This window comes from Purpureocillium takamizusanense, chromosome 2 (assembly GCF_022605165.1).
Source record: "Purpureocillium takamizusanense chromosome 2, complete sequence".
NCBI classification, from domain to species: Eukaryota; Fungi; Ascomycota; class Sordariomycetes; order Hypocreales; family Ophiocordycipitaceae; genus Purpureocillium; species Purpureocillium takamizusanense.
Window position 1 is genome coordinate 783484 of NC_063069.1, and position 26443 is coordinate 809926.

Genomic DNA, 26443 nt, shown 5'->3' on the forward strand with positions numbered 1-26443 from the left:
CTGTCCTCTGGATATACTGTACACTTAGTACTAAATCACACTGTGGTCGGCACGTACCTAACCGAGAAAGGCCAGGTACCTCGACTCATGCAGTACATAGGTACCTTACCAGTGAAAGATGGAAGGAGGGGCCGGGTCGTACTGTATCGTACTCGGAACGACGACACTGATACGCAAACACGGAAAACACAATTACCGTTATTTAGCACTGCATTGCATTACGCTGGACAAGTGTGTCTCTGGCAGCGCGCCCTCGCCATCCCCCCTCCACGCCAGTCTGCGGCACCACATCGCAGCCTTCCATCTAGCTCGTGCCTCTTGTCTCTGCTCTAGCCTGGACATGTGACCCCAGCAAAACGACGCCTCGAATGCTGCCCAGCGCCTGCTCCGAGCCTTTCGCAGTCCCTCATCTCAGCCGGGAGCCCATCACACGAGCACTCGTTGTCGCCACTACCTGCCGAACCAACAAGAGACGCTAGGTGCCGTGCCGAGAAGCCGCCTCGGGGCCTATCATGTCGGAGTCGGCGTCCCTCGCTGGCGGCTTCGTCGAGCGTGCGGGCCCAGGCACCTACGGACATGCACTGCTGCGACTGCATCGGCTCCCAGGGCTGCTTAGGGACTTTTGCCTCAGCGTCAATGTCTTGCTCCTATTTGTGCCGTTGGGGTTTGCGGCCGCCGCCTTTGGGTGGAACGACGTGGCCATCGCGAGCTTCAACTTCCTCGCCATCATCCCGCTCTCGGGTCTCGTGTCCGATGCCTCAGACATGATTGGCGACCACCTAGGAGATTTGGTTGGCGGCCTGGTGAACGCGACATGTGGTAACACGGTTGAACTGATCGTATGTGCTCTGGCAGACGGTTGTGCGGGTACGCGGCTCGGATACGCTAATCATCAGCTGCCAGGTTGGAATAATGGCCATCGCCCATGACGAGCTCCAAGTTGCACAGTCCATGATGCTAGGAAGCATTCTATCTGACATCTTGCTGGTCCGACGCAGCCTACCTACTACTGTCACCAGTGAGCCCGCGCTGACAGACGCCATCCAGGTCCAAGGCTTCTGTATTGTCGTTGCCGCGCGCGCAAAGGGGGTCGTCTGCGTCAACTCTGCCATGGTTGACTCGCTGTCCTCGCTCATGCTCCTTGCCGCCATGGCACTGGCTCTTCCCACAGCTCTCACTGCGACTTTACCCAACTCGGGCGTTGATATCAGCAAAAAGATCCTCTCCTTTAGCCGCGCAACCGTCGTCGTCCTACTCACAATCTACGCGGCATATCTCTACTTCCAGCTCAAGACGCATTCTGCCCTATTCACCGGCCACGACGACGGAGTCGAAGAGTACGAACCCATCCGCGGACATGGTGAGCTCCCTACTGTGGACAACCCTGCGCGGCCAGGCAGCGAGCGCAGCCTCGCCCACGACGAGCAGGATGACGCACCGTCAAGCGGCACGGCGTACACGGCGGGGGCCGTCCTCCTCATCTCGAGCCTGCTCATCGGAAAATGCACGCACTCCTTCATGGAAAGCCTCGATGGGACGACGCAGGCCTTGGGCATCACCAAGACCTTCGTAGCGCTCTTCGTTATCCCCTTGGCGAGCAACGCCCCGGAGCTGACGCAAGTGCTGGCAGCCTCACAGAAACAGAGGATCGACTTTGCTATCGGAGTCATCATTGGCAGCATCCTACAGATTGCCCTTTTTGTCCTCCCCGTCCTTATCGTCGTCAGCTGGGTCATGGGCCCGCCGCTTGATCTCAACTTCGAGGTATCGCAGACCTATGTCTTGTTATTCGCCGTCGTCCTTGTGAACCAAGTGTTGCACGACAAACAGTACACGTACCTTCACGGCGTCATGTTCCTCTGCGCGTAAGGAGCTAAGCCGCACCCTCTGTTTTATTGCACCGTCGCTAAAACCAACACTAGCTACGCCGTCATCACCATGGCCTTCTTTACCGAGCCAAACAATTGAGATGCGGGCGCCACGCCATGCAGCGATTTGGTCCCGGAAATCTTGAATATAGAGCGTGTCATTTTAACCGAGTTTCTGGCGAAGGATGATTATGCAATCGGTTCGGGGCGAACATAGAATGCAACGACGATAGAAACGTATCTTGATAGTCACGGTGGCTGTTAGTCAAAAGGCCGGTTGAACCATCCTAGGCCGATGGCGAGAATTGAAAAGGGTGCAGGACGACGTACGTTCCTATGAGCATGAAGCCTTCAAAGTAGGTCGTCTTGCCATGCTGTACAAGGTACGTCATGATGAGGACCGCTAACAAGAACACGACGGCCTCGAAGAGGTCTAACTGGAGAGCCATGGGCCGCCCCATGATCCAGCCCAGCAGCACAAGCAGGGGCATGACGAAGAGCAACGTGTCCAAGACGTTTGTCATAGCAGACCGGATTGCGAAGTCGAGCCGGCCCATCTGCCCCGGTGCGGGCGTGCCGTCGGACCGCGCGTGCTGGCAGATGGTCACAGACTTGGCGAGGCTCGCCACCAGCGGCAGGATCACGAACCCTGTAAACGCCTCCGTCGTATGCAGCGCTCGCGTCGCTGAGCTCATGCTGCGCAGCAGCGAGTTGGCGCACGCGGCCGTGCAGACGGCGCTCCCCGCGAAGCCGGCGGCGAGAGCCAGCGACGATGCCGAGCCGGCCGGGTTCATGTCCAGCACTGAGTTGGTGCGGCTATCTGGGTTGGCGTGCACCGCGCTGGTGTTCCTGGGGAAGAGCTGCTTGTGCGTGAGGAACCGGAATGTGAGGTAGGTCATGAAGAGGAAGAAGAGGACCACGGCGATGATGCGCGAGAGGTGGAGGGCGTATCCGTCGACAGCAGCAGCAGGAGGATTCGTCCTTGACTTGTCCTCCTCGTCTGTTGCCAGGGACATGGCGGTCGGGATGGTCAGGCAAAAGGCCGTGGCCATGACGAGCGAAGACAGGACGCCTGACTTGGTTTTGCTGAAGGGGACGTCCGTCTTGCCGTAGCTGGCGTGCAAGAAACTGGCGCCTAGCACAAGGAGCGAGTAATAGGCCGCAGTGCCGGTTGCAATCGCGAGCACGAGCTGCGTCTTGCCATGGTAAATGGCGACAATGCTAAGCTAGTGGTTCCATTGTCAGCGGCAAGTGGTCCGTCCATCTGGTCGCATCCAGATGACAGCGACAAGGTCGTCCATACAGTCAACTCGGTTGCATTGCCAAAGACGGCCCGGGGCAGGCCGCCCAGGGCACCGGCATTCCTAGTTAGCGCCAGGATGCTGTAGATGCTCATGGCAGCCAGAGGCACCACGGCCAAGAGGTTGAGGGCGAAGACGGCCACGGGAGACAGGCGCAGCAGGTCCGCCGCGATGGCGACGGGCACGAGAAGGAGCAGCGCCTTGGTCAGACCAACGTGGCTGTTGTTGATCATGATTGTCAGCTGGCGATAGGTGTCGGAGCGAGCCAGCGGCCGCGCTCCATGGTCTCGCGTCCGCCGCATGGAGGAGGAGGAGGGCTGCCCAAACCCCGACTCTGGCTGGATGTCGCTGTCCGAGGACACGGCGTCTGGAGTCATGCCGATGGATGATGCGGACGAGGACGTCTTGATTTGTTGCAGGCGGCGACGGAAAGCCGCTGGGCCGGAGCTCATACTCGCGCGGCCACTGGAGGAGTTGACTCGTAGACAGTCGAGCGTCTGTCCGTCTGGGCGCGCGCATACAGTCAGTCCCTCACACCGAGATGCCAAGTTCAGCCCTACTTGGCCCCCCTCCCACGCTTTGGGGATTTCTCCCTCTCGGTGGGTAGTAACTAAGTTAGTAGCCCAAGGTATGGAGTACGACGGAACGAACTACACGATACACACGACGATACTGTGTTGAACCGACGTCAAAGCCATCCATCCTGTCACTTGGCGGTCCCCCCCTTGGAGGAGGCAAGCCAGCCAGCCAGCCAGGGTATCAAACCGAACCAAAAGTCGCCGCCCCGTGTGCATTGAGGCTGTGCAGCGAAGGAACGAGTTGTGCTGTTTCGGCCGCCCACTATGACATGGCTTTCTCATTGGACGGGCCGGCATATGTTTCCCGGACGCCTGCCGTGACACCCGCTCTGATGAATGAGACGCATGTTTCGTTCGGCCTGCATCCGCAGCACCAATCCACCCATCCCGCCGCAGCTGTGGTGGTGGGTGGGTGCGAAGTGAGAGTACTAACGGGTTATGTTACGAGTGAGCAAGTTAGTAGGTATACCCTCGCCTTGACGTTGACCTTTGTACGCTGCGTCAATGCCCATGCCATGCCATGCCAATGCCGCTCGCTTTGGAACTACTAAGAAATTCGGTACAGTACTAGCTAAGACCAAGGTAAATGGAGCGACGCCAAAATTATTATCGCGCCACCACCTGAACAACACGCAAGCGCAGCGTCCAAGGGGGCCCTTTCTGCCTCTGGTGCTCGACTCGCACCACCACTGACTGCCCGCCGCCGCCATCATGAGTCGCAGTAGTAGCAGCAGCGGCAACGACGCGCCGCCCCACGAGCATACGACGACGACGACGACGACGTATGGAGACATCACCGCGGCCGCCGCCGCCGCCGCCAGCGAGACCACCCCGTTGCTCAACGAAGCTCAGCAGCGCCATGAGCTCATGAAGCCGCGCCGGCCACTCCTGGTGCGCGCCGGCCAGGAAGCCTGGCGCGCCTTCAGGGCGACTCTCTTCTGCAGCGGCACCAATGTCTTGCTCGTCTGCGTGCCGCTCGGCCTCATGGCCGGTGGTTGGGGCTGGCCCGAGGCCGCCGTCTTCGTCCTCAACTTCCTCGCCATGCTGCCGCTCGCGTCCATCCTCACCTTTGCGACGGAGCAGCTCGCCGCCGCCGTCGGGTCCGTCGCGGGCGGCTTGATCAATGCCACGTTTGGCAATGCCGTGGAGATGATTGTATGTATTTATTTGTATTGTTGCCGCCAAACATCTTGGGACTTGAAGCTAAGCGCATGCTATGTAGGTTGGTATAAGTGCTCTGAGAGAAGGAGAAGTCGCCATCGTCCAGTCAAGCATGATTGGGAGCATTCTATCGTCCATTATGCTGGTACGGTGTGCGGAAGCAATCCTCGCTACCCCATTTGATTTATTCCCCATTGACCACGCGAATAGATCCTCGGCACGTCGTTCCTCCTGGCCGGTCTCGGCAAGAGAGCAGTTGAAATCAACGCCGACATTGGTGGGATTCTCACGTCGCTAATGATCATCTCGTGCGCCTCCCTCATCATGCCCTCCGCTCTCGACATCGTCGAGGCAGAATCCCCGGCTATGATCGACAGCAACCCCAGCAGCTACGTGCTGGCCCTATCACGCTTCACGTCCCTCATCCTCCTCGCCTTCTACATCGTATACCTATATTTTCAGTCCGTCTCCCACGCACATCTGTTCATCGAAGAAGAAGAAGAAGACGACGAGCCGCAGGACAAGCTGCACCCCCTGTCGAGTTGCGTCGTCCTGATTCTCTCCACGCTAGGGGTAGGCGCTTGCTCGGACCGCCTCGTCGACAGCATCGACGGCTTCGTCGAGACGCTCGGCGTAAGCCGCAGCTTCATCGGCTTGATCATCGTACCCATCGTAGGCAACCTCGGCTGCTTCGTCGGCACGATACAGTGGTCCAGGACAAACAGGATCAACCTGGCCGTTTCGGTCATCGTCGGCAGCACGCTGCAGATATCGCTCTTCGTTGTCCCGTTCCTTGTCATCGTGGGCTGGATCATCGGCAAGAACATGTCCCTGCAATTTGACACGTTTGAAACAATCATCCTGACTCTGTCGACTCTCGTCGTCAGCTGCCTGTTGCGGGGCGGCGAGACAAACTATTTCGAGGGCCTCCTCCTCGTCGCCACGTGAGTTCATTTTGATTAACCTCGCTGCAACCGTCAACTGACTGAGCCAACTCCGTACAGATACGTCATCATAGGCATTGCCTTCTTCGTGCACCCCGGCGCAGCGGTGACCGCAACCATTGACCATCGTGCTGTTTTGGCAAAGGATACCGTGTTGGCGGCGGTGCACAGTGCTGCTGTGGCCAGTGGAAAATCTTGAGCTCTCTCGCGTGCCAAATCTTGGTACGCTCTCCATGAAAATATCCATGGCGACGAGACCTGTACAAAGCACAGACGAGCAAACTAGCGAATAGCGCTGGTATAGAATTTTTTTTACATGCATACTACTCTTCTGAGCTCGTTTCTTGCCGACGCCAACGCCGCGGCACCAAAGGCTTGCAGAGTCCCATCAAGAACCTCCCCAGCCTGCCAAACGGCTCGTCCGGCAGTAGTCGCGTCAGAAATCCAATGGGCAAGGTAATGACGCCCAGTACCAGCGAAATGGCCCACTGGGGACCATTGAGTGGCACCACGGAGAAGGCAGCCCCGCCAACAAAGATGATGAGGACCTGGGCCCCGATCATGATGCTGCTGACGGCTACGAACAACCAGTTTCGAAGTACGCCCTCGAACACGTTGAGTGTGTTGTCGTACTGTCGATTACTATGACCCTTCTGCGTCAGTAAAGGCCATATAGCGAGTGCACTAGAAGCAGACACGTACTTGTACATGTTGAACACCTGCAGCCAAACAAAGGTGTTGAACACAAGGGTTTGGAGCTGCTGTTGCTCATCGTCGGTATGGTAGTTTAGAATACTAGCCCCGCCAAAGTATAACACTAGCGTCACGGCCAACTGGTAGATGGACTGGCCTATGATGGTCTTCCACATCGCGACGGTGATCAAGGACGCTAGTCTCGCCTCGGGCTTCCGGTTTAGCAGTCTCGGCCTCGGGACGTCCGTTGCGAGCGCCAGCGCGGCCATGGTGTCTTGGAAAAGGTTGATCCACATGAGCTGCACCGGCGTGAGGATGGACTGCTCGTTCGGGTCCGCAATCGAGGAGATCAAGGTCAGGAGAACCGACGTGATGGTGATGGTCACTTGGAACTGCATCCGAGTTAGCATGGTATATGTACGCCTCAAGGAGCCCGCGGCTATGGCGTATTCATGCTGTCTGACGTACCTGCAGGAACTTGCGAACCGAGTCCGTGACGCCTCGCCCCCACATGATGGCCTTTGTGATACATGTAAAATCGTCGTTCATGAGGACAATGGACGACGCCTCACGGGCAATTTCAGTCCCGGTGGTTCCACCCATCGAGAAACTAATGTCCGCGGTGCTAAGGGCTGCGGCGTCGTTTGTGCCATCGCCAGTTACGGCGACGATCTCTCCGGCCTTTTGGAGCTGGGCAACCAACGTCTGCTTATCCAGGGGACTTGACCGGGCGAGGACCTTGAGGTTCGGCACAACGCGCCGCAGTTCGTCCTCGCCCATTGACCTGAACTCTGCGCCTTCCAGGCAAATGTCGGTCCCATTCTCGGCCAGTATCCCGCACTGCTTTGCAATGGCTATGGCGGTTTGGATGCTGTCCCCCGTAACCATGCGGACAGTGACGCCAGCCCGCTGGCAGGTCTCTACAGCCTCCGGGACGCCAGGCCGGAGGAGATCCTCGATGCCGAAAACAGCCACAAAGACTAGATCTTGCAGTAGATCATTGAGAGCGAAGGCCGTCTTGATGCTGCCAGCTTCGCCATCCTCGGGCAAGTCCAGGTCCCGATACGCTAGACAAACGGTTCGAAGAGCGCCGCGGGCATAGCGCTCGATGGTGTCGGTGACTGTCTGCCGTGTCTGCTCACTCTGCTGGGTAACTTGATGGCTCTCCATAGGGTTGTGGATGGTCTGCGAGCACTTGGCCAAGAGAACTTCCGAGGCGCCCTTGATGAGAACCCGGCACCTGGACTTGGAACCTGGGAGTCTGATAACAGTGGCCATACATTGTCGCATAGCGTTGAATGGAATCACCTGCGTGGTGTCCGCTTCTGCCCGTTCCTCCTTGACAGTCCTGTACATGCCCAAATGGGTTCGCGCAAAGTCCAGTAGAGCCGATTCGGTATTGGACCCGATAAAAGACGCGCCGAGGTCTTTCTCAAAGGCGACCGAGTTTACAGCAATGGACTGCCTTAGCAGACCCCTGACGTCAGGGGCGAGCGTGGCAGCGACTTGCTTGAGGCTGGCATTATCGGAGCCTGGGCCTGCCATCACCGACGCCGCGGCAGGCGAAATGACGGGTGGAGCACCAAAATGCAGGCTGGGGCCGACCAAGCATGTTGCGACCTCCATTCGATTCTGCGTCAGCGTGCCAGTCTTGTCAGAGCAGATATTTGTAGCGTTGCCCATGGTCTCGCAGGCGCGGAGATGGCGAACGAGGTTCTGGTCCTTGAGCATCCTCATTGACGCAAACGCCAGGGATAGTGTGACGGCGAGTGGAAGGCCTTCAGGCACGGCTATGACGAGCACAGTGAGAGTGATGATGACAATGTCGACAAACTCCCTGCCCTTGTCTGCTGGCGTTTCCATGTTGTGAGGTAGCTGCACCAGAAACTTGATGAACAGGGCAGCGAACAGGACCAAGGCAATGGCACCGCCAGCATACGCAATGTACTTGGCGACAGTGGTGAGCCGAACCTGCAGAGGCGTGGGTTCAGGGTCGTCCCGAAGCGACGCGAGGACCTTGCCGTACGTCGAATTGAGGCCCGTTGCCGTAACGACAAAGGTGCCGACGCCGTCAAGCACCTTGGTCCCGGAGAGGACAAAGGGGTCATGGCGGAAGACGCGCGGGTCCCATGGCCCCTTTTTGGCCCCGGCCGCGTTGAAGGCCTCGTCACCCGGAACCTTGTGGACTAGCTCCCCTTCGCCCGTCACCGAGGACTCGTCGCACATGACGCTGAAGCCAGTGATCAAGACGCCATCTGCCGGTATGATGTCGCCGGGCCCAAGGTGGACGACATCCCCCACCAACACGGCTGATATGGGAGTCAGATGCGAGGTGCCCGAGCGGATGACGTGGACGTCCCTCTGCAGTTGCTTCTTGTTGAGCTTGCGGAACTGGCGCTGCTTCTCCCAGTCATTCATGGACCCCACGAGCACAATGACCACGACGGCGACGAGGATGGCGACGCCCTCTACCCACTCGACGCTGGGCTCTCCTGGTTTGTGAGGCGTGCCCAGGGCCTGGTACAGGCCGATGGCGAGAGAGACGATGGCGGCAGCCGTCAGCAGGAAGAGGACAGGATCGTTGTACGCTGCCCACAGAAGCTGCAGCATGTTTGGCTGCTTCTTGATGGGCAGGTGGTTGTCGAGGAAGATGCGCTTCCGCTCGGAAAACGGGGCATCCGGCGAAGAGCCTCCCAGTAGGGAGCGGCTGGTTGCCAACGGATGCCCAGCCTTGCCCTCGGCGGTCGTGGTGGTGGTGGTGGCATCACTAGCGACTGGCCAAGGGATCTTGGTCTCGCCATCATTCAGTCCGGACTGGAGGTCTGTTCTCAGCCCCTTCTCCAAGCCCGCAAGCCCGCCGAGCTCGCACAAGGCCAAGATGTTCTTGGGGTTGTGAAGTTTGCTCAGTTGCTCGGGAGACAGCAGCGCACCACCTGGGCTGCCGGCCATCGAGCTCAACTCTACAACAGGTGTAGCACCCTTGCAGCAGTGTCAGCCAGTCAAGTCAACCCATGCGGTCCAGTCGCGTCGAGGCACGCGCCGAGGACTATGAGGCGGCGGCGGCGGTGATGGTCGGTTCGCGGGACTTGCGCGCGGGGGGCATGGAGCTTGAGTATAATGCATGTCACCCTCTCAGGGGCTGTCGGGCGGTCAGTCGGGGCAGCATCCCAAGGAAGGCCATTCCCGCGGTTTGTCGTTTGGGGTTGGCGGGCGGCGTTGGCAGAGATATTGTATGTGTGTGAGTGTGTCACGGCTCACTCACGGATGAAGGCGCAGCAGCAGCAGCAGCAGCAGCAGCTCATCAAGATGTCGGCACGGCACGTTGTGGCGGTGCTTCCTGGTCCCGCGCGTCTGCGGGTCTGATTGATTGATGCCCGCTGAAACCTTTGCCTGCCTGGGGTGGAGGTGCTGGGCTCTCACTGACAGGTGAGCACCTTTGCAGGTACGAGTAGGTACCTGCTCTGTGAGCCACTCTTCCTTAGTACCTACCTAGGTCCCTAAATGGTGGCGGCCAAGACCATATCTCAGGCACTGAGCTAGCCGTTGGCACTGCCCAAGGAAACTAGAAAAACCCTGGCCGTCACAGCCTCTGCTTTGCCGTCTTTCATTTGAACCATCAATGCTGCTGTCCGGTTGGCTTCTCGATCATTCAATCAGCATCCTCCACTGGCACAATTTGCAAGGCGTCTCAAGGTTCTTTTCTTGCTGGAGCCGCCCGCGAGTGTCACTAGGCACGGCCGAGCCACCCCCACACGCGTTGCTCCCCCCTTCCAAAGCCGTTGCGCATCGCTGCCTGGACCGCCATCAACGCTCACACGATGTTTGGCTCGCATTGAAAAAACGGGTCGCGCGCTGCACTGCCCCCTCCAGCCCGTTGCTCTGGCACTGGAGTGACCCCCCTCATCCCGTCCACCATGCTGCCGCTGAAAGGGAATGGGGAAACGTTCGTGCGCCTCCCGGCAAGCAAATTCCCGGTTCATGTCCTGGGAGGTACCGGGTACGTAGTTACAGCCCACTGTGAGGTTCCAGTCTCAAGTGCAACGGCGCCCAGACTACACGTGGAGGATCGACGGTAATTTACTAAGTATGTGTGGTACCAGGCTGGCGCGCTGGGGCTTGAATGTTTCAATTCCAACGGGCTCGCAAGCGAGGTAATAAGCTATAGGTATTCGTGGGAAGCAAAAATGCTGCAACTGCGACATGTGCAGAAGTGAGGACGCACGTTCGCAACTTTGGCATTTCATTTTCCCCTGGCCCTTTCTGACGAGCAAACCTCGGCTCGTCATGTTTCCTCGGGACTTGTTAGGCTGAGAACGCCGCCATCTCGCCTTCCAAGCTTAGTATTGCCAAACCACGGCGCACAAATACTCCCTCAATACCCCATCGACGTCCACATCATAGAGTCGTCCACGTCCACGTGGGGCCAGAACGCCTGTCGGCGGTTACTATGCGAGCTGCAAGGACGCTTGCAATGTCATTCTTACCGAAGAGTTCAGATACAGGAACAAGTCCGTCATCTGCCAGCCATCAAACTGTTGAGGGTCAAAGTTGATATCGTTCTGCAAGATTCAGCAGACCCGCCCTTGCCTGTTACGTAGCGGCACCGGCCAGTGTGACTAGTTAACAATTAAGCTCGAAATTGACAAGTCTCAATCAAGTTGACTTCCACCACGCTGCCTGGGCCCAGTCAATGGCCATGCCTCACAGCAAGGGTACAACAAAGGGCACGCCACAAGACTCATGCTCTTGACCTTTGCGGGCCTAGGTTTACGCAGGTCGCCTCGCATCAACGAACCGGGTAGCACCACCGCTCGCGATATGCGCGGGCCAGGACCCTGGTCTTCGAGGCTGAATGCCCAGGCTAGACTCGACTCAACCTGCACCGGCAGGATGAGGGGTCGATGCAGGCCATCGTGAGCCAAGGCGGGCGCCATCGTGCAAACCCCGTTCGTACTTCGTATATAGATGCGGTGTCGTGCGACTTACAGAGTCCTGCCTGCAGTCAAAGGAGCACCCGGAATACACTTCTCGACATTGTTCAACAGCTACGACAGACAACCTTGGCTGTTGTTTCGGTGAAACAAGCCATTACACCCTCTGTGGGCTTGCCGTTGTATTCTCTGAGCCGTCATCCCAATGAGGAGAAGCACAGTGACAGCTGCGAGCGTGCTGTTGGCCCACGGCGGTCTCGGACTTGCAGCGGCGCTTTCGGCTTGCAATGCGGTATGTACTATGAGCCTGTTATTATTCTCGGCTACTACTTCGTGCGGTCGTTTCAGATCAGACGGACAAAGTCGCCAACGCCGCTATGTACTAATAACACTTGGATCCGGCAGGACAACTGCTACAGGCAAGTCAGCGCAACGCGCTTCGGCCAGCCGGTCCTGACGTCTCGCATCCGAGACTGCGAGTCGTTCCTGCGGACCACCGTCGTGCCCGCCGCCGTCACCGACTGGGTCACGCAGACGGTGACGCCGGCCACGGTGACCGACGTTGTCGCCACCGTCACCGACTCCGTCACCACCACGGTCAGCACCGTCGTCCAGACGAGTACTGTCACCGTCACGGCTGCGGAGAAGAACAGCAACAAGAACAACAACTCTCCCGCCCGTGGGCGCCGCGACAACAACAACAGCGATCCCGGCAAGGGCGCGGGCGAGACCACCATCGTCCCGACCAACGTTCCCGCCTACGCATCCTCGTGCGCCGACGCCGCCGCGTACAGCAGCGCCTGCCTTTGCGCCTCGGCCACGCGCACGACCGTCACGGCGCCGGCGCCCACCGTGACCTCGACGCGGACCGTCTCCGCCACGGCGACCGTGCACATCACCGCGCACGCCACCATCACTGTCTCCGCCACGGCCACCCGCACCGAGACGGTCACGGCGACGGTTGGCCGCCCCTGCGCGGGGGGTCTGGTGCTCGACCCGAACCCCCCCGCGGGTGCCGACTGCGCTCGTCGCGGCTGGCGCGACCCCGTCAAGGCGCCCGTCGTAGGGCGCGGCGACGGTGCCAGCGTCGAGGCCTGCGCAAACAGCTGCAGGGCAAAGCCCGCGTGCAAGGCCTTCATCTACGGCGACCCGGCGCGAGGGTGGAACAACGTCTGTGAGCTCGAGGGCGGGGCCAATGGAAGGGCCGACAATGAGGATACGCCGTTCTGGTGGTACGACATGGCTTGCTTCAAGTGCGCCTAGAGGTGCGAGGGTGAGAGGACGGCAGCGCTGTGCTTCCCGCGGAGTCGGAACATACCTTGGCTAGTCGCCAATCTTTTCTCCGAACACGATGACCACGTACTTCTTCATGTACAGACCTACAATGCTTATGGCTCGGAACGGATCTGAAAGCTTGTATCTCATAAGTGTACACACAAACAGTAACAGTGGCTGCCATCCGGGCTTCCGAATCACCTAACTACCCCCAGGCTTGCCATTTTCGTCAAGCAAATTTAGCATCAGCCACACGTGCTTGACACCTGTGTTGGTGGTCAGTGGCGTCGGAGGCACCGCCAGCGAAAGCCCTGTCGGTTGGAAATCGCCCGCGCCCGAAAGGGGCGTCTTCTAGGCTCGAAGTTTGAACAACGAGGTACAGTCATTTGGCGCTCTAGCGGCTGGCTTATACGTGAGCTTACTGCATGAATTGCCATTGAGTCCGTCCAGGCCGGGCGCGCATTCGGTATTTCGAGGCGCGCTGGGCGTACTGGAAGGACGAAACAAAAAATCACAAACAAGGAGCGGGGGAGGCGGGGGGTCGGGGGATAGTCTGAGCCCCGAGGGTGGGGGAAGAGCTGCGGAAGAACTGGAGACACTACGCAACGGTAACTACGAGGCGCTGGACAAGATGACAAGCTCCCCCGGGCTTTGAATCTCTATGGTGAAGATCGGCACCGGCACGGCACCCGCGATCTCACTAACCGAAACTGGGATTAGCCTACTCCGTGGACGATACTTTTAGCCATCAGTAGTGCAACCAACTCGGGAATACCACCTTGATTTGAGGAGGAGTTGAAAAGGGGAACACCCGCCACCGCCAGACCCTTTGTCTCCCCGGGAGGACGCAGCAGGGATTCGTGGTCATCGCTTGCCAGTTCGGTTTCACCATAGCCATACTTCCCCAGATCGAACAGTATATTGGCCAACGGCACTGATCCGCGGACTCGGTCTTGTCCTGTATATACAACACCAAGGCACACCACGCATGATACCACCAGCACACCAAACACCATGGCCGAGGACGCGAGCCTGCCTCCACCCGAGCCCCCCTCGGAAAAGGTCGATAGCAGCCAGATCGAGGGTGATTTCGCGGCCGCCTCATCGCAGTATGTCATCGACCCGGCCATCGAGAAGCGCGTGGTGCGCAAGGTCGACACGCGAGTCGTGCCCCTCGTCATGGCCCTCTGTACGTGCCGCTCGGCCGCCGCCGCCGCCCCCGTCGTCTGCATGGGCGACGACTGACAAAGTTCTAGATCTGCTTGCCTTTCTCGACCGCTCTAATATCGGGTATGTTGTCCCAGGCAGGCTGGTGAAGAAATCTGAAGTCACGGGAATAATTCCCGACGGGCTGGTCTGTTGGGCTGATGTCAATGCGCGAAACATAGAAACGCACGCATTGCCGGCATGAGCGAGGATCTACACCTCGTTGGCGATCGCTACGACTGGCTGCTCACCATCTTTTACATCCCATATATCGTCTTTGAGTTTCAAGCCATCATGTGGAAAGTCATTCCGCCGCATCGGTGGGCAGCCATTACGGTCCTTGCCTGGTAAGCGTCTCTCGCGTTACCAGCTGTGATAGCCCCCCCATGCTAACCTTCCAGGGGCCTCGTGTCGACCGTGCAAGCGGTCGTCCACTCTTGGGGGGCGGAAATGGCCCTGCGCTTCCTCATGGGCGCCGCCGAGGCCGGCTACGGCCCTGGCATACCGTACCTGCTCTCCTTCTTCTACCTGCGCCACGAGCTCGGCCTCCGCTGCGGCATCTTCCTGGCCGCGGCGCCGCTCGCAAACACCTTTTCGGGCGCGCTGGCCTTTGGCATCACCTCTGGCAGCCCGAGCATCGCCAAGTGGCGCGTCTTGTTCCTCGTGGAGGGCCTGCCCACCATCCTCATGGCAACCGTCGCGTACTATTACCTGCCGGACTCGCCGGAAAAGGCAAAGTTTCTCACCGAGGACGAGCAGCGCGTCGCCAAGGCGCGGAGCGTCCGTCAGGCAGGCGCCGGCACCCGCATCGGCGGCGTCGACTGGCCCGACTTCTTCAGGGGTCTGCTCGACTACAAGGCGTGGCTCACTGCGGTATGTTCGCTTCCCGAACCTCACTTCGACCGGGGTACGAAGGACGTGTTTGTCGCTGACATTGATGATACCAGCTCATGTACTTTAGCTGCAATGTTAGCTTCGCTTCGCTCCCCGTCTTCCTGCCTACCATTCTGAGCGAGATGGGCTTTACGCGAGAAGCAGCACAAGGGCTGACGGCGCCACCATTCTTTTTGTCGTTCCTCGTCACCATCATCACCCCTTACATTGCGGACCGGACGCAGCAGCGAGCGCTTATGCTCATCATTCTCACTTCCGTCGGAGGCGTCGGCTACATCCTGCTCGCCACTGTCAAGTCCGTGGGGGGGCGATACTTTGGCGTGTTTCTTGCTGCGGGAGGCATATTCCCCGCCATTGCGAATATTCTCCCCTGGGTCCTCAGTACGTTATCTGACAGGACGTCCAGGCATGTACTTCTCGTCACTGACACGCGAGGCAACAGACAACCAAGGCAGCGACACGCGTCGCGGTGCGGGCATCGTCCTCCTCAACATCATCGGCCAGTGCGGACCACTTCTCGGTACCCGCATGTATCCGCAAAAAGAAGGCCCCTTCTTCGTAAAAGGCCAGTCCATTTGTGCCGGCTTCATGTTCTTCACCACGTTTCTCGTGATTACGCTGCGAACCTGCCTCGTGTGGGAGAACAAGAAGCTTGACCGGCAGTACGGCACCGTGGAGGAGCAGAGGGCGAGGATGACGGGGTCGCATGTTCCGGGGGAGAAACCCGGCGCGGAGGTGGCGGTGGAGAATTACGGGAGCTTGTTTAGATATGTCTTGTAAAGCCAGGCGGCGGCGTTGAATTGGATGAAGAAGACTTGGGGTGCTTGGTTCACTGTACATTTTTGATGGCTGTGGTGCAGGGCGGCGGGAGAGCACAGCCGCACTGGGACGCGGGTTCTGACGATGTTGCTTCTGTGTGCAGGAGGTAGGGCTGGGTCATTGGCCAGCTGTCGCTGATCGCGACCCAAATCGGTGCACATATAAAGGCCAGGGACAGCCAGCAACCACCTGCCTGCCTCCCTCAACAACAAACATCATTAATCTCCACAACCAACATGGGACGACTTCCACAATACGATCTCACTGTGTGGCAAATACACGAAACGGAAGATGATTGTGACTTTGTCATTCGGACTAACAATGGAAGGGCCTTCTATTGCACAATACTTCCTTCTGACTTTCACGAGTCCCCTCAAGTCACCCAGCAATACTTTCGATGCCTCCATCTCTTACGTTCTGGCGAAGAGGAAATAGACGACTTTTACATGGACGATGCGCTTGAGTGGCTAGCGGATGCCTTCCGACCCCTGGTATTGCAGCAGGCTTCAATTCCCCTCACGCTACCTCGTGGGCGGCCGACTTTGTCAGAATACTTGTTTCCCGTCTCGCACGATTGCCGCTTGGCTGCTTCGCATGATGAGCTCCGACCATTTACAGTTCATCACGAAGACCACGGCTGTAAAGGCCGTCTTGTTGCTTTGGACAGTTCCTTGATCGACAGCTTAGAGCAATGGACGCAGTCATACAACCCATCCGATGTCGAGATCTGCTACGACCACCCTGACGATGATCTGATCCTCATCAAACCGCCTACTAAAGTCGTAGTTGGTGCCCAAGATCACCAGGTCACCTGCTTCTTCAAGCGTTTCAACACATCATTCGGTAAAAGAGGCGCCGCGAAGGAGCTCGAGTCGTTGAGGGCAATTGCCATGGCAGAGCTGCCGCCAGATGCACTCGTCTGTCGCCTCCAAGGCGTTGTGCGAACTGAAGATGGCGCGGCGGGAATGCTATTCACCTGGATAAAGAAGAAAGAAGTCCTGTCTCGATCGCTCGCGGAGGAGGCTTCGGCCGAGCTGAGGAGGCGTTGGGCTGACCAAATCACCTATACGCTGAAACAGCTGCATGAACGGGGCATCATCTGGGGGGATGCAAAGGCCGCAAATGTCCTGATCGATGAGAATGACGATGCTTGGATCATTGACTTTGGTGGCAGCTATACCGTTGGCTGGGTCGACAAGGACAAGGCCGGGACGCTGGAGGGTGACATGCAAGGCCTGGCCCGGATCATGGATACACTTTCCTGACTGCACATGGGGGCGTTGCGTAGTTGATGGGCAGATAGCTCGCCTTAAACAAGGACTCAGCATTTATGATACAAGGTATTATTACAATGGGGGGGTGCATGCCCTGCTGAAATATCGAAACGATCCTTCACTTCGCACCAGACCTCCGACGCGCTTTCAATGACAAGCTCATCGACGTCAAACCCGTACCAACCCGTGTTCTACGAGCCCATCGGATGATTCATCTCAAACCAGGACTCACGAGGTGAAGCCGCTTGGTAGGGTACGTAAGCCCCGTTACGTTGCCTTTATCACGCGCTCTGGACGGAGTTTGCAAATTTCCCGGTTGTGCTCTTTACCCCGTTGGAGCTCCGCGGCACGCTGCAGCCGTTCGAATAGCAAATTCGCCTTCACTGGAGGAAATACCATGCCTGATTACCAGACAAGCGGTGAGTCGCCTTTCGCGTTCCTCATTGGCGTGCAGGGTTTTATCTGCAAGCGAATGGACGCCAAGCTCATCACAACATGCCTTCAGTCAGGGGCAGCTCGAACCATATTGGCCGAAGCTGAACATGTGCTGGAGGGCTGGAGGTTCGTTGACACGGGATTAGGTATGGCAATGCTTCGCATTCGCCAAACGACGTCGCTGGCAAACCGTCGGCCCCAGTGGTTCGCACTGCGCCTACACCCGTGTTCGGCCAGGCACGCCGCTCGCTGTGCGCGCAAAATGCTTCGTACTGCCTGCTGCGATGCGGGCCAGCCAGGCCACGTGGCGGGGTGCACCATGGCAAGAGCGTCAGTTCCTAACGTCGCTGACGGGATCTAGAGACCGCTATGAAGTGACTTGATAATGTCCCTTGCCTCCCGTCTGACACCGTCAACTATCGTGGCGGCGTCGTCCACACTGCGCACGAGCCCTACCGCAGCCCCGGCATAAGTGGCCAGTCTGCCGTCTGGCCCCCATCCCGCGTCGCCGGTACCCGCGGCCTGGTCGTGTCGCTTCTTGAGCTCATCGAATGGAACGCCCTCCTGGTGTTCTATCCAACTTCTGTTGATGACGCCGCGCGGCGAATATTGCTCGGGCCATCCAAATGTGCCCCGCAAGTGGTTGTAGAGCTGCGTGCGAACCGTCGATGTCGCGCCATCCGCGGCGCGGACTATCTCGTCCTGGTACCCTTTGCTGATGCGAGCTTCTGTTGACGCGAGCATGCGCGTCCCCATTGCCACTCCCGAAGCTCCGAGACTCAGAGCCGCTGCGACGCCGCGGCCGTCGATGATGCCTCCGGCAGCGACGAGAGGGATGCCGGATTCGCGAGTCGCGTCGGCAATTTCTGGGAAAAGAGTAAAGGTGCCCATTCCGTCCTTTGCCCTTCCGTGCCCACCGGCCTCGGCGCCCTGAATCACGAGAACGTCTGGCGGAGACTGGCTGCCGGCGGCATCGGTCGCTTCGCGTAGAGTGCCGACCTGGATCCAGATCTTGGTTCCCGGCGACGCTTGACGAATGCTGCCAACCCACTCATCCAACTCGACTTGTCCATGGCGAGGAGCAAAGAGCCACACGGCGCAAGGCTGGTGCTTCTCAAGCGCCGCGAGCGAGTCTTTAATGTCACTGTTCCATGTCTGGAAGCCGACGCCAATGGGGAGGATGGCGCGATCGCGATGGATGCCTTCCGAGGCCAAGTGTGAAGATCGTATCAGATCAGCAGCTTTTGCGAGGTCCGCCTTGAGGTCTCCCGCCTTGAGAGTCGGACCGATGAATCCGAGGCCGCCGGCCTTGGAAACGGCGACTGCAAGGTTCGGCCCAGAGAGAACGCGCATGGGCGCCCCGACGATGAATGGCGACTGAACCCACGGATACGCCTTGGCCAGAACTCGCCTCAAGTCTCCGGGGCCCATGGCAGGCATGATGGGTCTGAAGCGTGAGAAATCCTCGGCAATGTGAAAGATGCGATGGATTGGTCTGCGGCTTGGGGGATGGCAGTCCTGAGCCGAGGATGATTACAGTGACGCAACTGCGCTGACTAATTGGGCTCCCTCCGATGATGTCGGACGACATGCGACTACCCTCAGAAAGCGATGCAAGTATTCATGTCGCGCCAATGCATCTCACTACACTTGACCCCCTATGCTGCTATGAGACTTCATTTTATGAGCAAAAGAGGTGCTTCTGGCAGTTCTCTTGTTCTGTTCCCCGAGGTTCTCCACGCTACATTGTACATCACGCGTGTCGCCGGACGTGCCTTGTAAGTGGCAGACTGCGACACGCCCGTAGATAGCATGACCATAAAGTACGTGGTGATGAGATTGACGCAGACGTTGGAGGAAAGTCTCATTTCAAACTATCTATCCCGATATGCTTGGTTCCTTCAGAACTCGATGGGGCAGAAGGGTCGAGACATGGTTTGCAAACGCCTTCGGGCAGGATGGGTTCCGCCGTGGGAAGTGGATGAGATGAGCTCTTATGATATGTTTGCTCAGTTTCAGTATGGCGGCTGACAAGTCATACGTATACCGTCAGTTCAGATGCCCCAAGATCCCTACAGTTGCTGGAATGCGGAGTTTTCAAGTGTATATAGTCTGATGACGTTCGGCAAGTGCAGAGCGGTGGCCATTTCCTCTCATGATGGCTCCCGGGCTTATGTGAATCACGATCGGTAATGGAGGGCTCCGTAAGGTGTTTTGCGAGCTCTGTGATTTTTTATAAAAGGCATAGGCCCTCTGTTCCTGGAGGGCCTGTAAACTTCGTGAGCAACAACAGCATAACCGTCAAAGTTAATCTTAGCACCTGCCAGTTGAACGCCAAGTTGGCTTGCAAGATCGTTGAGTAAAGAAAGCCAAGTCCCAGACGAGCCTGTTCTACGCCCAAATTCTCTTAAATCGCAAGGAAATAGCCCAAGATGCCTCGTTACAACAAAATTCAGATTGCCAGCATGCAAGGCCAAGCTGTCATTGTAGGACTCAACGAAGTCAAGGTGATAAAATTTGGGGAGAAGTCAGTTATCGGAGCCTCCGATATTGACGGAGGCTACATTATCGCGCTGGGGAGCAAGCATAAAGGCATCATGGCCCACGTTGACCCCAGCCACGATGCGGTTGTCACCGCGATGGAGCAATTCGAGCAAGCGTTCAATGAGTCCAGATCTGAGTTCACGTCTGAATCAGCGGCGGCGTGTATCATGGCCGCGAAGCTTGGAGGCGTGACGGCCATCATGCTCGAAGAGACGCTGGACTACATGAAAGACAAAATGCGAGAGCTAGAGATACCCCACGCGGTTTACAAGTACGATGAGGTCGTTCAAGGAGCCAAGGCGAGCAGTGGCACGGCATGCATGGTGGGAAACCGCGTCAATCCTCGACTTCCTAGCTTTTTCTTTGAGGACCAGCCCATCGCCTGGAACCAGGCCATCTAGATCATGACGCTAATGTCGGTGACAGCACTGCTATGCTTGTTGAAGGCGATGCGATCTTTAGCTTTTTGGTAACATCTAGAAAAAAGAATGACATCAAGCTATGTTGAATTTTGATCATTATTCTATGCTATAAGACTTTGACTGTATGAATAAGAAACAGCGGTTGTAGACATGCCAGGGCTTGGTTCCTTGCGCGAAGAGATTTGCCCTGTGATGGACCGTTGATGAGGGTAAAAGCCCTTGGCTCCGTTCCTTTTCGACTGGCCACCTCTACAAAACTGCTGAGCGTCTTGAAACTCACAAGTAAGTCTTCTGATTGGGAGTGGCGGGGTAAATGTCGTGATTGTAGGTGGCGTTGAGCGTGATTGAGCCCACCACTTCGCCCGACTCTAGCCTCATGTGGGACTCAAACACACGATCCTTGAGCTTGTCCTGGGATATGACGAGCTCGCGGGCGCCGCGGATCCAGTCGCCGTAGCCCCCGTAGCCTGTGTGCTGGCCAAAGCAGAGGTTCATGCCGTTGCCTGGCACCGGCATGCCTGCAATATCACCGTTCCATTTGTAGCACCAGGTGTTTCCGTGGTCGTGGCCATAGAACAATCCCATCATACCCTTCGTCTTTGAAAGAGCCTGCATAAAGGGAACATCCTGACCGCCATACTTGCAGCGCGGCCAGTCATGCTTTCCTTCAGGGCACCATCCCTGGCCCTGCATGGCGACACCGACTTCGTCGTTGATACCTGGATGGCGTCGCGGATCCCAGTGCTTCTGAACGGCGTCTGTGGCGTTGATGGGGATGTGGGAAAAGGCAAGTGAGGGAATGATCTTGCGGTACCGGCACTTCAACTCGGCGTTTGTCTTCCTGAACCACTCCACTACGGATGCGTCGACCCAGTTGGGCTGAGGAGTGCGGGTCTTTTCCACACTGCTGTGGTAGTACCCACCGCGGCTGTCGAAGAACCACAGGAGGAGTTCCGGGGCGCACTTGTCTCCGTCCTTCTCGGGGTCGCAAGTTGCTGGGTACACTGGGAGGTAGTAGTTTGACACGCCAGCGGCCAGACCAGGGACCATTCTGCGCGTACGAGAGCCTGGCCATAGATGCTCACGCTCGAAAACACCTTTTGCTGGGAGGTTGAGCTGGTGGTCGTGATTGCCGTAGGTGGAAGCCCATGTGAGTTTGCGATCTACCATGGGCTTGACAATCTGGTCGATATAATGGGTACTGTTGTGAGCAAAGGTGCCGTCGCCGTTGATGAGGTCGCCGTTCATCACGACAAGATCAGGGCGCTCATAGTCGAGGATGTCGTTCATGACCTTGGTGGTCTTTTTGTCTTCCTTTTGGCCACGCGGAAGCCAAGAATCTGAACGTATAAGCGCGTGACGCAAACCGATGGGTGTTGCGTCCGAAGCCACCGGGTCATGTACTTACACATGCCGAAATGCATGTCAGAGAAGATTGTGATTTGAAACTTCCCGTCCGCGTTGAACTTGAGAGGAGGGAGATTCGCATTGTTGGCTTGCCGGCTGCTCACAGCTGCCTGCCGAGACGACCCGATCAAGTACACCGCAAGTACAGCGAGCGACTTCATTGTGCCAACAAACTACAGAGTAAATTCTCGTGACTTGTTCTGCATTGCTCCGAGTCGCTCGCAACGCAGTCTCACCATTATATGCAAACGCCAAGAAAAAGCATTTGGACTACGATATGAGCCCCAGCAGTGGTGCTCTCTTGGCACGTCTAGAACGAGCTGTCCTAGTGCTGCAGCCTGCGCAATCGAGCCCATCCCGTCTCCCATCAGCCCAACGTGCCCGGTGCAAGGCGCTGTGCTAGATCACACTTTGTCGTAGTGCCCGGATGCAACCGTGGATGGTGGTGATCTACGGTTCGTTGCCCCACAGTAAAATAAGCTTGTGTAAATGCAGCAGGGGAGCACGGAGGCACGTGGGAATGGGATTCGCGGCTGGAACTGGGTGCGTTCTTGGCTTTACTCGCGTACCCATAACGTTACACTCTTCTAGACATAGACTTCAATAATAATCTATATTAGAATATAGGTAAGGAGCGAACGGTATAGCCCGGCCGTAATGCTTAAAGCCTTAAGAAAAGTCGTTTCTTATTAAAGCTAGGCATTACCTTTAATAACCTCTAGCTCTAACTTAGCCTCTACCTTTACCTCTACCTTTACTTCTACCTCTTACCTTATTTTATTTCTATCGCTAACTTAATTATATTACTACCTCTTATATATTACTATAAATATAAGGCTAAGTACGACTATAGCTAATTATTTACGATTTTTAAAGTATTAAATATAGAACTTTATAATATTATTAATTAAAGAGTAAAAATATTATAGTCTTAAAGTAGCCTATAAAGTTTTTTTTATTCTTTATTTCTTAAGATTATAAACTATATAATATTATATAATATATTAATATAATATATATATTATTTATATAATTCTTAAATATAATAAATATAAATATAAATATTTTTATATTTTAAAAATAAAACTTAAATATAATAAAAGTTATAAAATATATATTATATAGCTTATATATATTACTTAAGGTTTTATTTTATATTAAATATAATTACTTAATAATCCTTTATTTTATTATTTTTATATAATTAAATAATAACTTAAAGTAAATATTAATATAATAATTTAAATTAAATTAATATAATAAAAAAGAATTTATAAACTATTTAGTTTTTAAAACCTTATTTTATATATAAAAACTAACTTTTAAACATTTATATCTTTAAACCTTAATTATATATATAAAAGCTATCTTTTAAACTCCTTTATTTTTAAACCTTTATTTTATATATAAAACCTAACCTTTAAACTTATAAATCTTTAAACCTTTATTCTATATATAAAACTTAACTTTTAAACTTTTATATCTTTAAACCTAACTTATATATATAAAAGCTACCTTTTAAACTCTTAAGTTTTAAACTTTATTTTTATATATAAAAACTAACTTTAAAACCTTTAAGTCTTTAAACTTTACTTATATATAATAAAAAGTATCTTTAAACCTTTAATTCTTTAAACCTTACTTTAATATAATAAAAGTAATCTTTAAACCTTAAATTCTTTAAACTCTTAATTAATATATAAAACTTAACTTTTAAACCTTTAAAGTTTTAAACCTTACTTTTATATAATAAAACTAATCTTTAAACCCTTACTTCTTTAAACCTTACTTTTATATAATAAAATTAATCTTTAAACCCTTAAAGTTTTAAACTTTATTTTTATATATAAAACCTATATCTTAAACCTTTAATTCTTTAAACCTTAATTATATATAATAAAACTAATCTTTAAACCCTTACTTCTTTAAACCTTACTTTTATATAGTAAACTTAATCTTTAAACCTTTAATTCTTTAAACTTTACTTTTATATATAAAATCTAAGTTTTAAACCCTTAATTTTTTAAACCTTACTTTTATATATAAAACTTAACTTTTAAACTCTTAATTCTTTAAACCTTAATTATATATAGTAAAACTAATCTTTAAACTCTTAACTCTTTAAACCTTAAGTATATATAATAAAGCTAATCTTTAAACTCTTATATTATATTAGGGCGAGAAAGACACTAAACCGCAAAGCGCTTTCCCTTTATCCTCTTCCTATCCCTACCTAGTATACCGTAATATAAGGACTCCCGTATTCTAATCTATAAGTATAATAAGAGATCCGTTAAGCTCTAATTAAATAGTCTTTAGCGTTAGATATCTATATTTATAATAGTTTATAAAACTATACGGTAATCCGCGGTAACGTAGGATACTCGTATTAATAAGGCATACTTATATCTAAAGCATAAAGTAGGGGCAAAAGAGTAAGTATTATCGGCTATAACTAAAGAGGCGTAGCGTATTTCGTCTTTCTAGGAAGGTTCTTTCCCTTTTATAGCTATTCTTATAGTCTTATCCTTGTTACCCCTTTTTACCCCTAGCTATTTTTGTTCTTAGCCCCCCTCCTTTCCTTCGTCCCTCTATTATAGCTCTTTCCTATATCTTCTCTTACTAATATAATATCTTTAAACTTTAATATTATATATATATAATAGCCTTTAAAATTTTATATATTTATTTTAAAGGTACTTAAATAATACTTTAAACTTATTTAATATTCTTTATTATAAATATTTCCTTAAAGTAAAATAAGTTAAATTTAATAATTATTATTTAGTTTATATTAAAAGAGAGTATTTATAATCTTATTTATATTTTTATATTTCTTTTTTTAGTATTAAATTCTAATAATTAATATTAAAACTAACTTAGCTTTATATATATTAGCTTTAGCCTAGCTAAATTATTATATATAAAGCGAACTTATATCCCTTTTATTACTTTTAGTAATATCTTAATTAAGGTATATAAGGCTAGTATTAATAATAGCGATTTACCTATTTATAAAGGTAAGCTAGCGATAATTATAAGTAGATAGTTCCTAGCTACTATTAGGGTTGACTTCTTAGGCTTAATTAAGGCTATTACGCTAGGTCCTATAGGGATTTAGAAGCCGGGTAATAGAGTCTAGGGCGTTATGCCCTATAGTACGTTTAGGACTCTTATAGATTTAATTGCTGTCCCTAAGAGTCGACTTGCTCGAGTCCCCTATAATCTCGGACTTATCGAAGCTGCCGCCTTACTAGCTACTAGCACTACCGTAATCAGAGCTTTATCGAACGAGGCAAATCTGCAAAATGGTAAACGCATCCTTATCCGAGGCGGTGCCGGCGGTGTTAGCAGTGCTGCTGTTTAATACGAAAAGTCGCTTAGTGGGCAGGTGGTTATCCTGGCTAGCTCCGGTACTCTTGCCTGGCCGAGACAGCTTGGCGCTGACGAAGTGGTCGACTATCGCTCCGTGTCGTTACAGTCACTCGGCTTTTTTGACGACGACAACGCGCACTCGGTCTCTGGCACTTTCGGTGCTTGTTGTTCCGTAACGTACTCTCGATGCGCCATTCCTACGGCATGCTCAAGTGGGCAACTGGTCTTCGCTCAAGTAGGGCCGTTGATATGGTACGTCGACCTCATAACATACTGTGTCCATTCAGAACGGTTAGTTGGGAGCCATAACGCAGGGACACTCTGCCATGGCTCAGAGGGCAGCTCATGTGTAACCCAAACCATTGTCCCCTCGTCCACTGAGATTGCCCAAATTTCCACTTTAGACTACTTCTATGGCACGTCACAGACGTACGCCCGGAGCATATACCGCATCGACCCTGCGATCCAGAGTCCTTTCATGTCAGGTATGTTGCAGACTTTCTAATGTAAACATGTGCAACCCCATTTTATAGATTTAACTTTCACCGCAGTGCCAAGCCAACCGGAAACTGATGGCGTCGCACAAAATTCACCGTCGAAGGCTTGGATTGCAGGTGCTGTTGTTGGACCTGTCGCTTTTGTCCTCTTTCTTGTCTTAGCCCTGTGACATGGTCTGGTCTCCAAACGAGCTAACCGCAAAAGAAGCCCAGTGAACGCAGACAAGTCCGCATTCATAGCTCTAGTGGAGGGAAAGTCTCTATCGCCGCCACCACGGCTTCAAGAGCTACAGGATATGCCCCAGAACATGTCCAGGTCGCAGCCAGAAGAGCTCGAACACGTCTCCTGTTTGCCACAAGCACACGGCAGTCCAGAGAGGGCGGCTTTCGAGCTTGGCCCCTATCTGAGAATGCAAGCCCATGAGCTTTCTGCAGACGAGTCGAAGCATATACCACAACTACCATAACACATTAGCGCGCAGGGACAATATCGGGCAGTCGCAAATGCATAAACACTCTAGGCATGTATGGTACGCGAAACGGATCGTAGAAAGGGCAGTGGCCACGGGAGAGGGACGTTGTGTGATACAAGATGGCTGGCCGCTCAACATGTGTGACCTGTGGGCCGACCATTTCATCCGCAGCGGCGAGTTTTCCGGTAGCAAAAGAGTGCTGGCGGCCGACGGAGCAGCGTTTATGTCCCTGAAGGAGCATCTCCTCAGCTGGCTCGAGAGCTTCTTATTTCTGGGAGGCGTCCCCGAGGGGGTGCGGTCGATAAGAAAGCTTCAAGGGGCGGAGCGGGGCTTAGAAAAAAATAGG

General features: G+C 53.8%; 10 protein-coding genes across 10 annotated transcripts; 6 read left to right on the top strand and 4 right to left on the bottom strand.

The window, feature by feature from the left end:
• The first annotated feature begins 174 nt into the window (after positions 1-174).
• Positions 175-2267, top strand: VCX1_2 (Calcium/proton exchanger CAX-like). Its single transcript, XM_047983038.1, has 5 exons — positions 175-839; positions 904-987; positions 1048-1360; positions 1631-1865; positions 1923-2267. The coding sequence occupies exons 1-5, from the start codon at positions 513-515 to the stop codon at positions 1966-1968; spliced, it is 1005 nt and encodes a 334-aa protein (XP_047839008.1). The 5' UTR covers positions 175-512; the 3' UTR covers positions 1969-2267.
• Positions 847-3891, bottom strand: VCX1_3 (Calcium/proton exchanger CAX-like). Its single transcript, XM_047983039.1, has 4 exons — positions 3172-3891; positions 2199-3094; positions 1840-2109; positions 847-1775 (listed from the first exon to the last, which is right to left on the bottom strand). The coding sequence occupies exons 1-3, from the start codon at positions 3619-3621 to the stop codon at positions 2058-2060; spliced, it is 1398 nt and encodes a 465-aa protein (XP_047839009.1). The 5' UTR covers positions 3622-3891; the 3' UTR covers positions 847-1775; positions 1840-2057.
• A 237-nt stretch (positions 3892-4128) lies between these two features.
• VCX1_4 (Calcium/proton exchanger CAX-like) lies at positions 4129-6227 on the top strand. The gene is made up of 5 exons (XM_047983040.1): positions 4129-4206; positions 4313-4902; positions 4970-5053; positions 5119-5852; positions 5913-6227. The coding sequence occupies exons 2-5, from the start codon at positions 4459-4461 to the stop codon at positions 6049-6051; spliced, it is 1401 nt and encodes a 466-aa protein (XP_047839010.1). The 5' UTR covers positions 4129-4206; positions 4313-4458; the 3' UTR covers positions 6052-6227.
• PMC1_2 (plasma membrane calcium) lies at positions 6146-9797 on the bottom strand. Its single transcript, XM_047983041.1, has 3 exons — positions 7014-9797; positions 6555-6937; positions 6146-6494 (listed from the first exon to the last, which is right to left on the bottom strand). Exons 1-3 carry the CDS (start codon positions 9492-9494, stop codon positions 6176-6178), a joined length of 3183 nt encoding a protein of 1060 aa, XP_047839011.1. The 5' UTR covers positions 9495-9797; the 3' UTR covers positions 6146-6175.
• Positions 9798-11401: 1604 nt separating this feature from the next.
• JDV02_002057 (uncharacterized protein) lies at positions 11402-12739 on the top strand (the record flags this gene model as incomplete). The annotated part of the gene is made up of 3 exons (XM_047983042.1): positions 11402-11491; positions 11548-11768; positions 11882-12739. Exons 2-3 carry the CDS (start codon positions 11682-11684, stop codon positions 12737-12739), a joined length of 945 nt encoding a protein of 314 aa, XP_047839012.1. The 5' UTR covers positions 11402-11491; positions 11548-11681.
• A 1026-nt stretch (positions 12740-13765) lies between these two features.
• On the top strand, positions 13766-15631 carry JDV02_002058 (uncharacterized protein; the record flags this gene model as incomplete). Its single annotated transcript, XM_047983043.1, has 6 exons — positions 13766-13940; positions 14008-14041; positions 14140-14304; positions 14359-14830; positions 14905-15232; positions 15294-15631. The coding sequence occupies 6 exons, from the start codon at positions 13766-13768 to the stop codon at positions 15629-15631; spliced, it is 1512 nt and encodes a 503-aa protein (XP_047839013.1).
• Positions 15632-15906: 275 nt separating this feature from the next.
• JDV02_002059 (uncharacterized protein) lies at positions 15907-16935 on the top strand (the record flags this gene model as incomplete). The annotated part of the gene is made up of 1 exon (XM_047983044.1): positions 15907-16935. The coding sequence occupies one exon, from the start codon at positions 15907-15909 to the stop codon at positions 16933-16935; it is 1029 nt and encodes a 342-aa protein (XP_047839014.1).
• Positions 16936-17736: 801 nt separating this feature from the next.
• Positions 17737-18871, bottom strand: JDV02_002060 (Nitronate monooxygenase; the record flags this gene model as incomplete). The annotated part of the gene is made up of 1 exon (XM_047983045.1): positions 17737-18871. Exon 1 carries the CDS (start codon positions 18817-18819, stop codon positions 17737-17739), a length of 1083 nt encoding a protein of 360 aa, XP_047839015.1. The 5' UTR covers positions 18820-18871.
• A 940-nt stretch (positions 18872-19811) lies between these two features.
• Positions 19812-20324, top strand: JDV02_002061 (uncharacterized protein; the record flags this gene model as incomplete). The annotated part of the gene is made up of 1 exon (XM_047983046.1): positions 19812-20324. One exon carries the CDS (start codon positions 19812-19814, stop codon positions 20322-20324), a length of 513 nt encoding a protein of 170 aa, XP_047839016.1.
• Positions 20325-20621: 297 nt separating this feature from the next.
• Positions 20622-21913, bottom strand: JDV02_002062 (uncharacterized protein; the record flags this gene model as incomplete). The annotated part of the gene is made up of 2 exons (XM_047983047.1): positions 20622-21685; positions 21754-21913. The coding sequence occupies 2 exons, from the start codon at positions 21911-21913 to the stop codon at positions 20622-20624; spliced, it is 1224 nt and encodes a 407-aa protein (XP_047839017.1).
• Positions 21914-26443: the final 4530 nt, after the last annotated feature.

Excerpts from the sequence above, each read along its gene's own strand:
- VCX1_2 (XM_047983038.1), top strand. The coding sequence starts at position 513 with ATGTCGGAGTCGGCGTCCCTCGCTGGCGGCTTCGTCGAGCGTGCGGGC. Across the intron at positions 840-903 it reads GTAACACGGTTGAACTGATC|GTTGGAATAATGGCCATCGC; the intron begins GTATGTGCTCTG and ends ATCAGCTGCCAG. Across the intron at positions 1,866-1,922 it reads GGCGTCATGTTCCTCTGCGC|CTACGCCGTCATCACCATGG; the intron begins GTAAGGAGCTAA and ends AACCAACACTAG.
- VCX1_3 (XM_047983039.1), bottom strand. The coding sequence starts at position 3,621 with ATGAGCTCCGGCCCAGCGGCTTTCCGTCGCCGCCTGCAACAAATCAAG. Across the intron at positions 3,095-3,171 it reads GCAATGCAACCGAGTTGACT|CTTAGCATTGTCGCCATTTA; the intron begins GTATGGACGACC and ends TGGAACCACTAG. Across the intron at positions 2,110-2,198 it reads GGCTTCATGCTCATAGGAAC|ATACGTTTCTATCGTCGTTG; the intron begins GTACGTCGTCCT and ends GTGACTATCAAG.
- VCX1_4 (XM_047983040.1), top strand. The coding sequence starts at position 4,459 with ATGAGTCGCAGTAGTAGCAGCAGCGGCAACGACGCGCCGCCCCACGAG. Across the intron at positions 4,903-4,969 it reads GCAATGCCGTGGAGATGATT|GTTGGTATAAGTGCTCTGAG; the intron begins GTATGTATTTAT and ends CATGCTATGTAG. Across the intron at positions 5,853-5,912 it reads GGCCTCCTCCTCGTCGCCAC|ATACGTCATCATAGGCATTG; the intron begins GTGAGTTCATTT and ends AACTCCGTACAG.
- PMC1_2 (XM_047983041.1), bottom strand. The coding sequence starts at position 9,494 with ATGGCCGGCAGCCCAGGTGGTGCGCTGCTGTCTCCCGAGCAACTGAGC. Across the intron at positions 6,938-7,013 it reads CGGTTCGCAAGTTCCTGCAG|TTCCAAGTGACCATCACCAT; the intron begins GTACGTCAGACA and ends ACTCGGATGCAG. Across the intron at positions 6,495-6,554 it reads CAGGTGTTCAACATGTACAA|TAATCGACAGTACGACAACA; the intron begins GTACGTGTCTGC and ends GAAGGGTCATAG.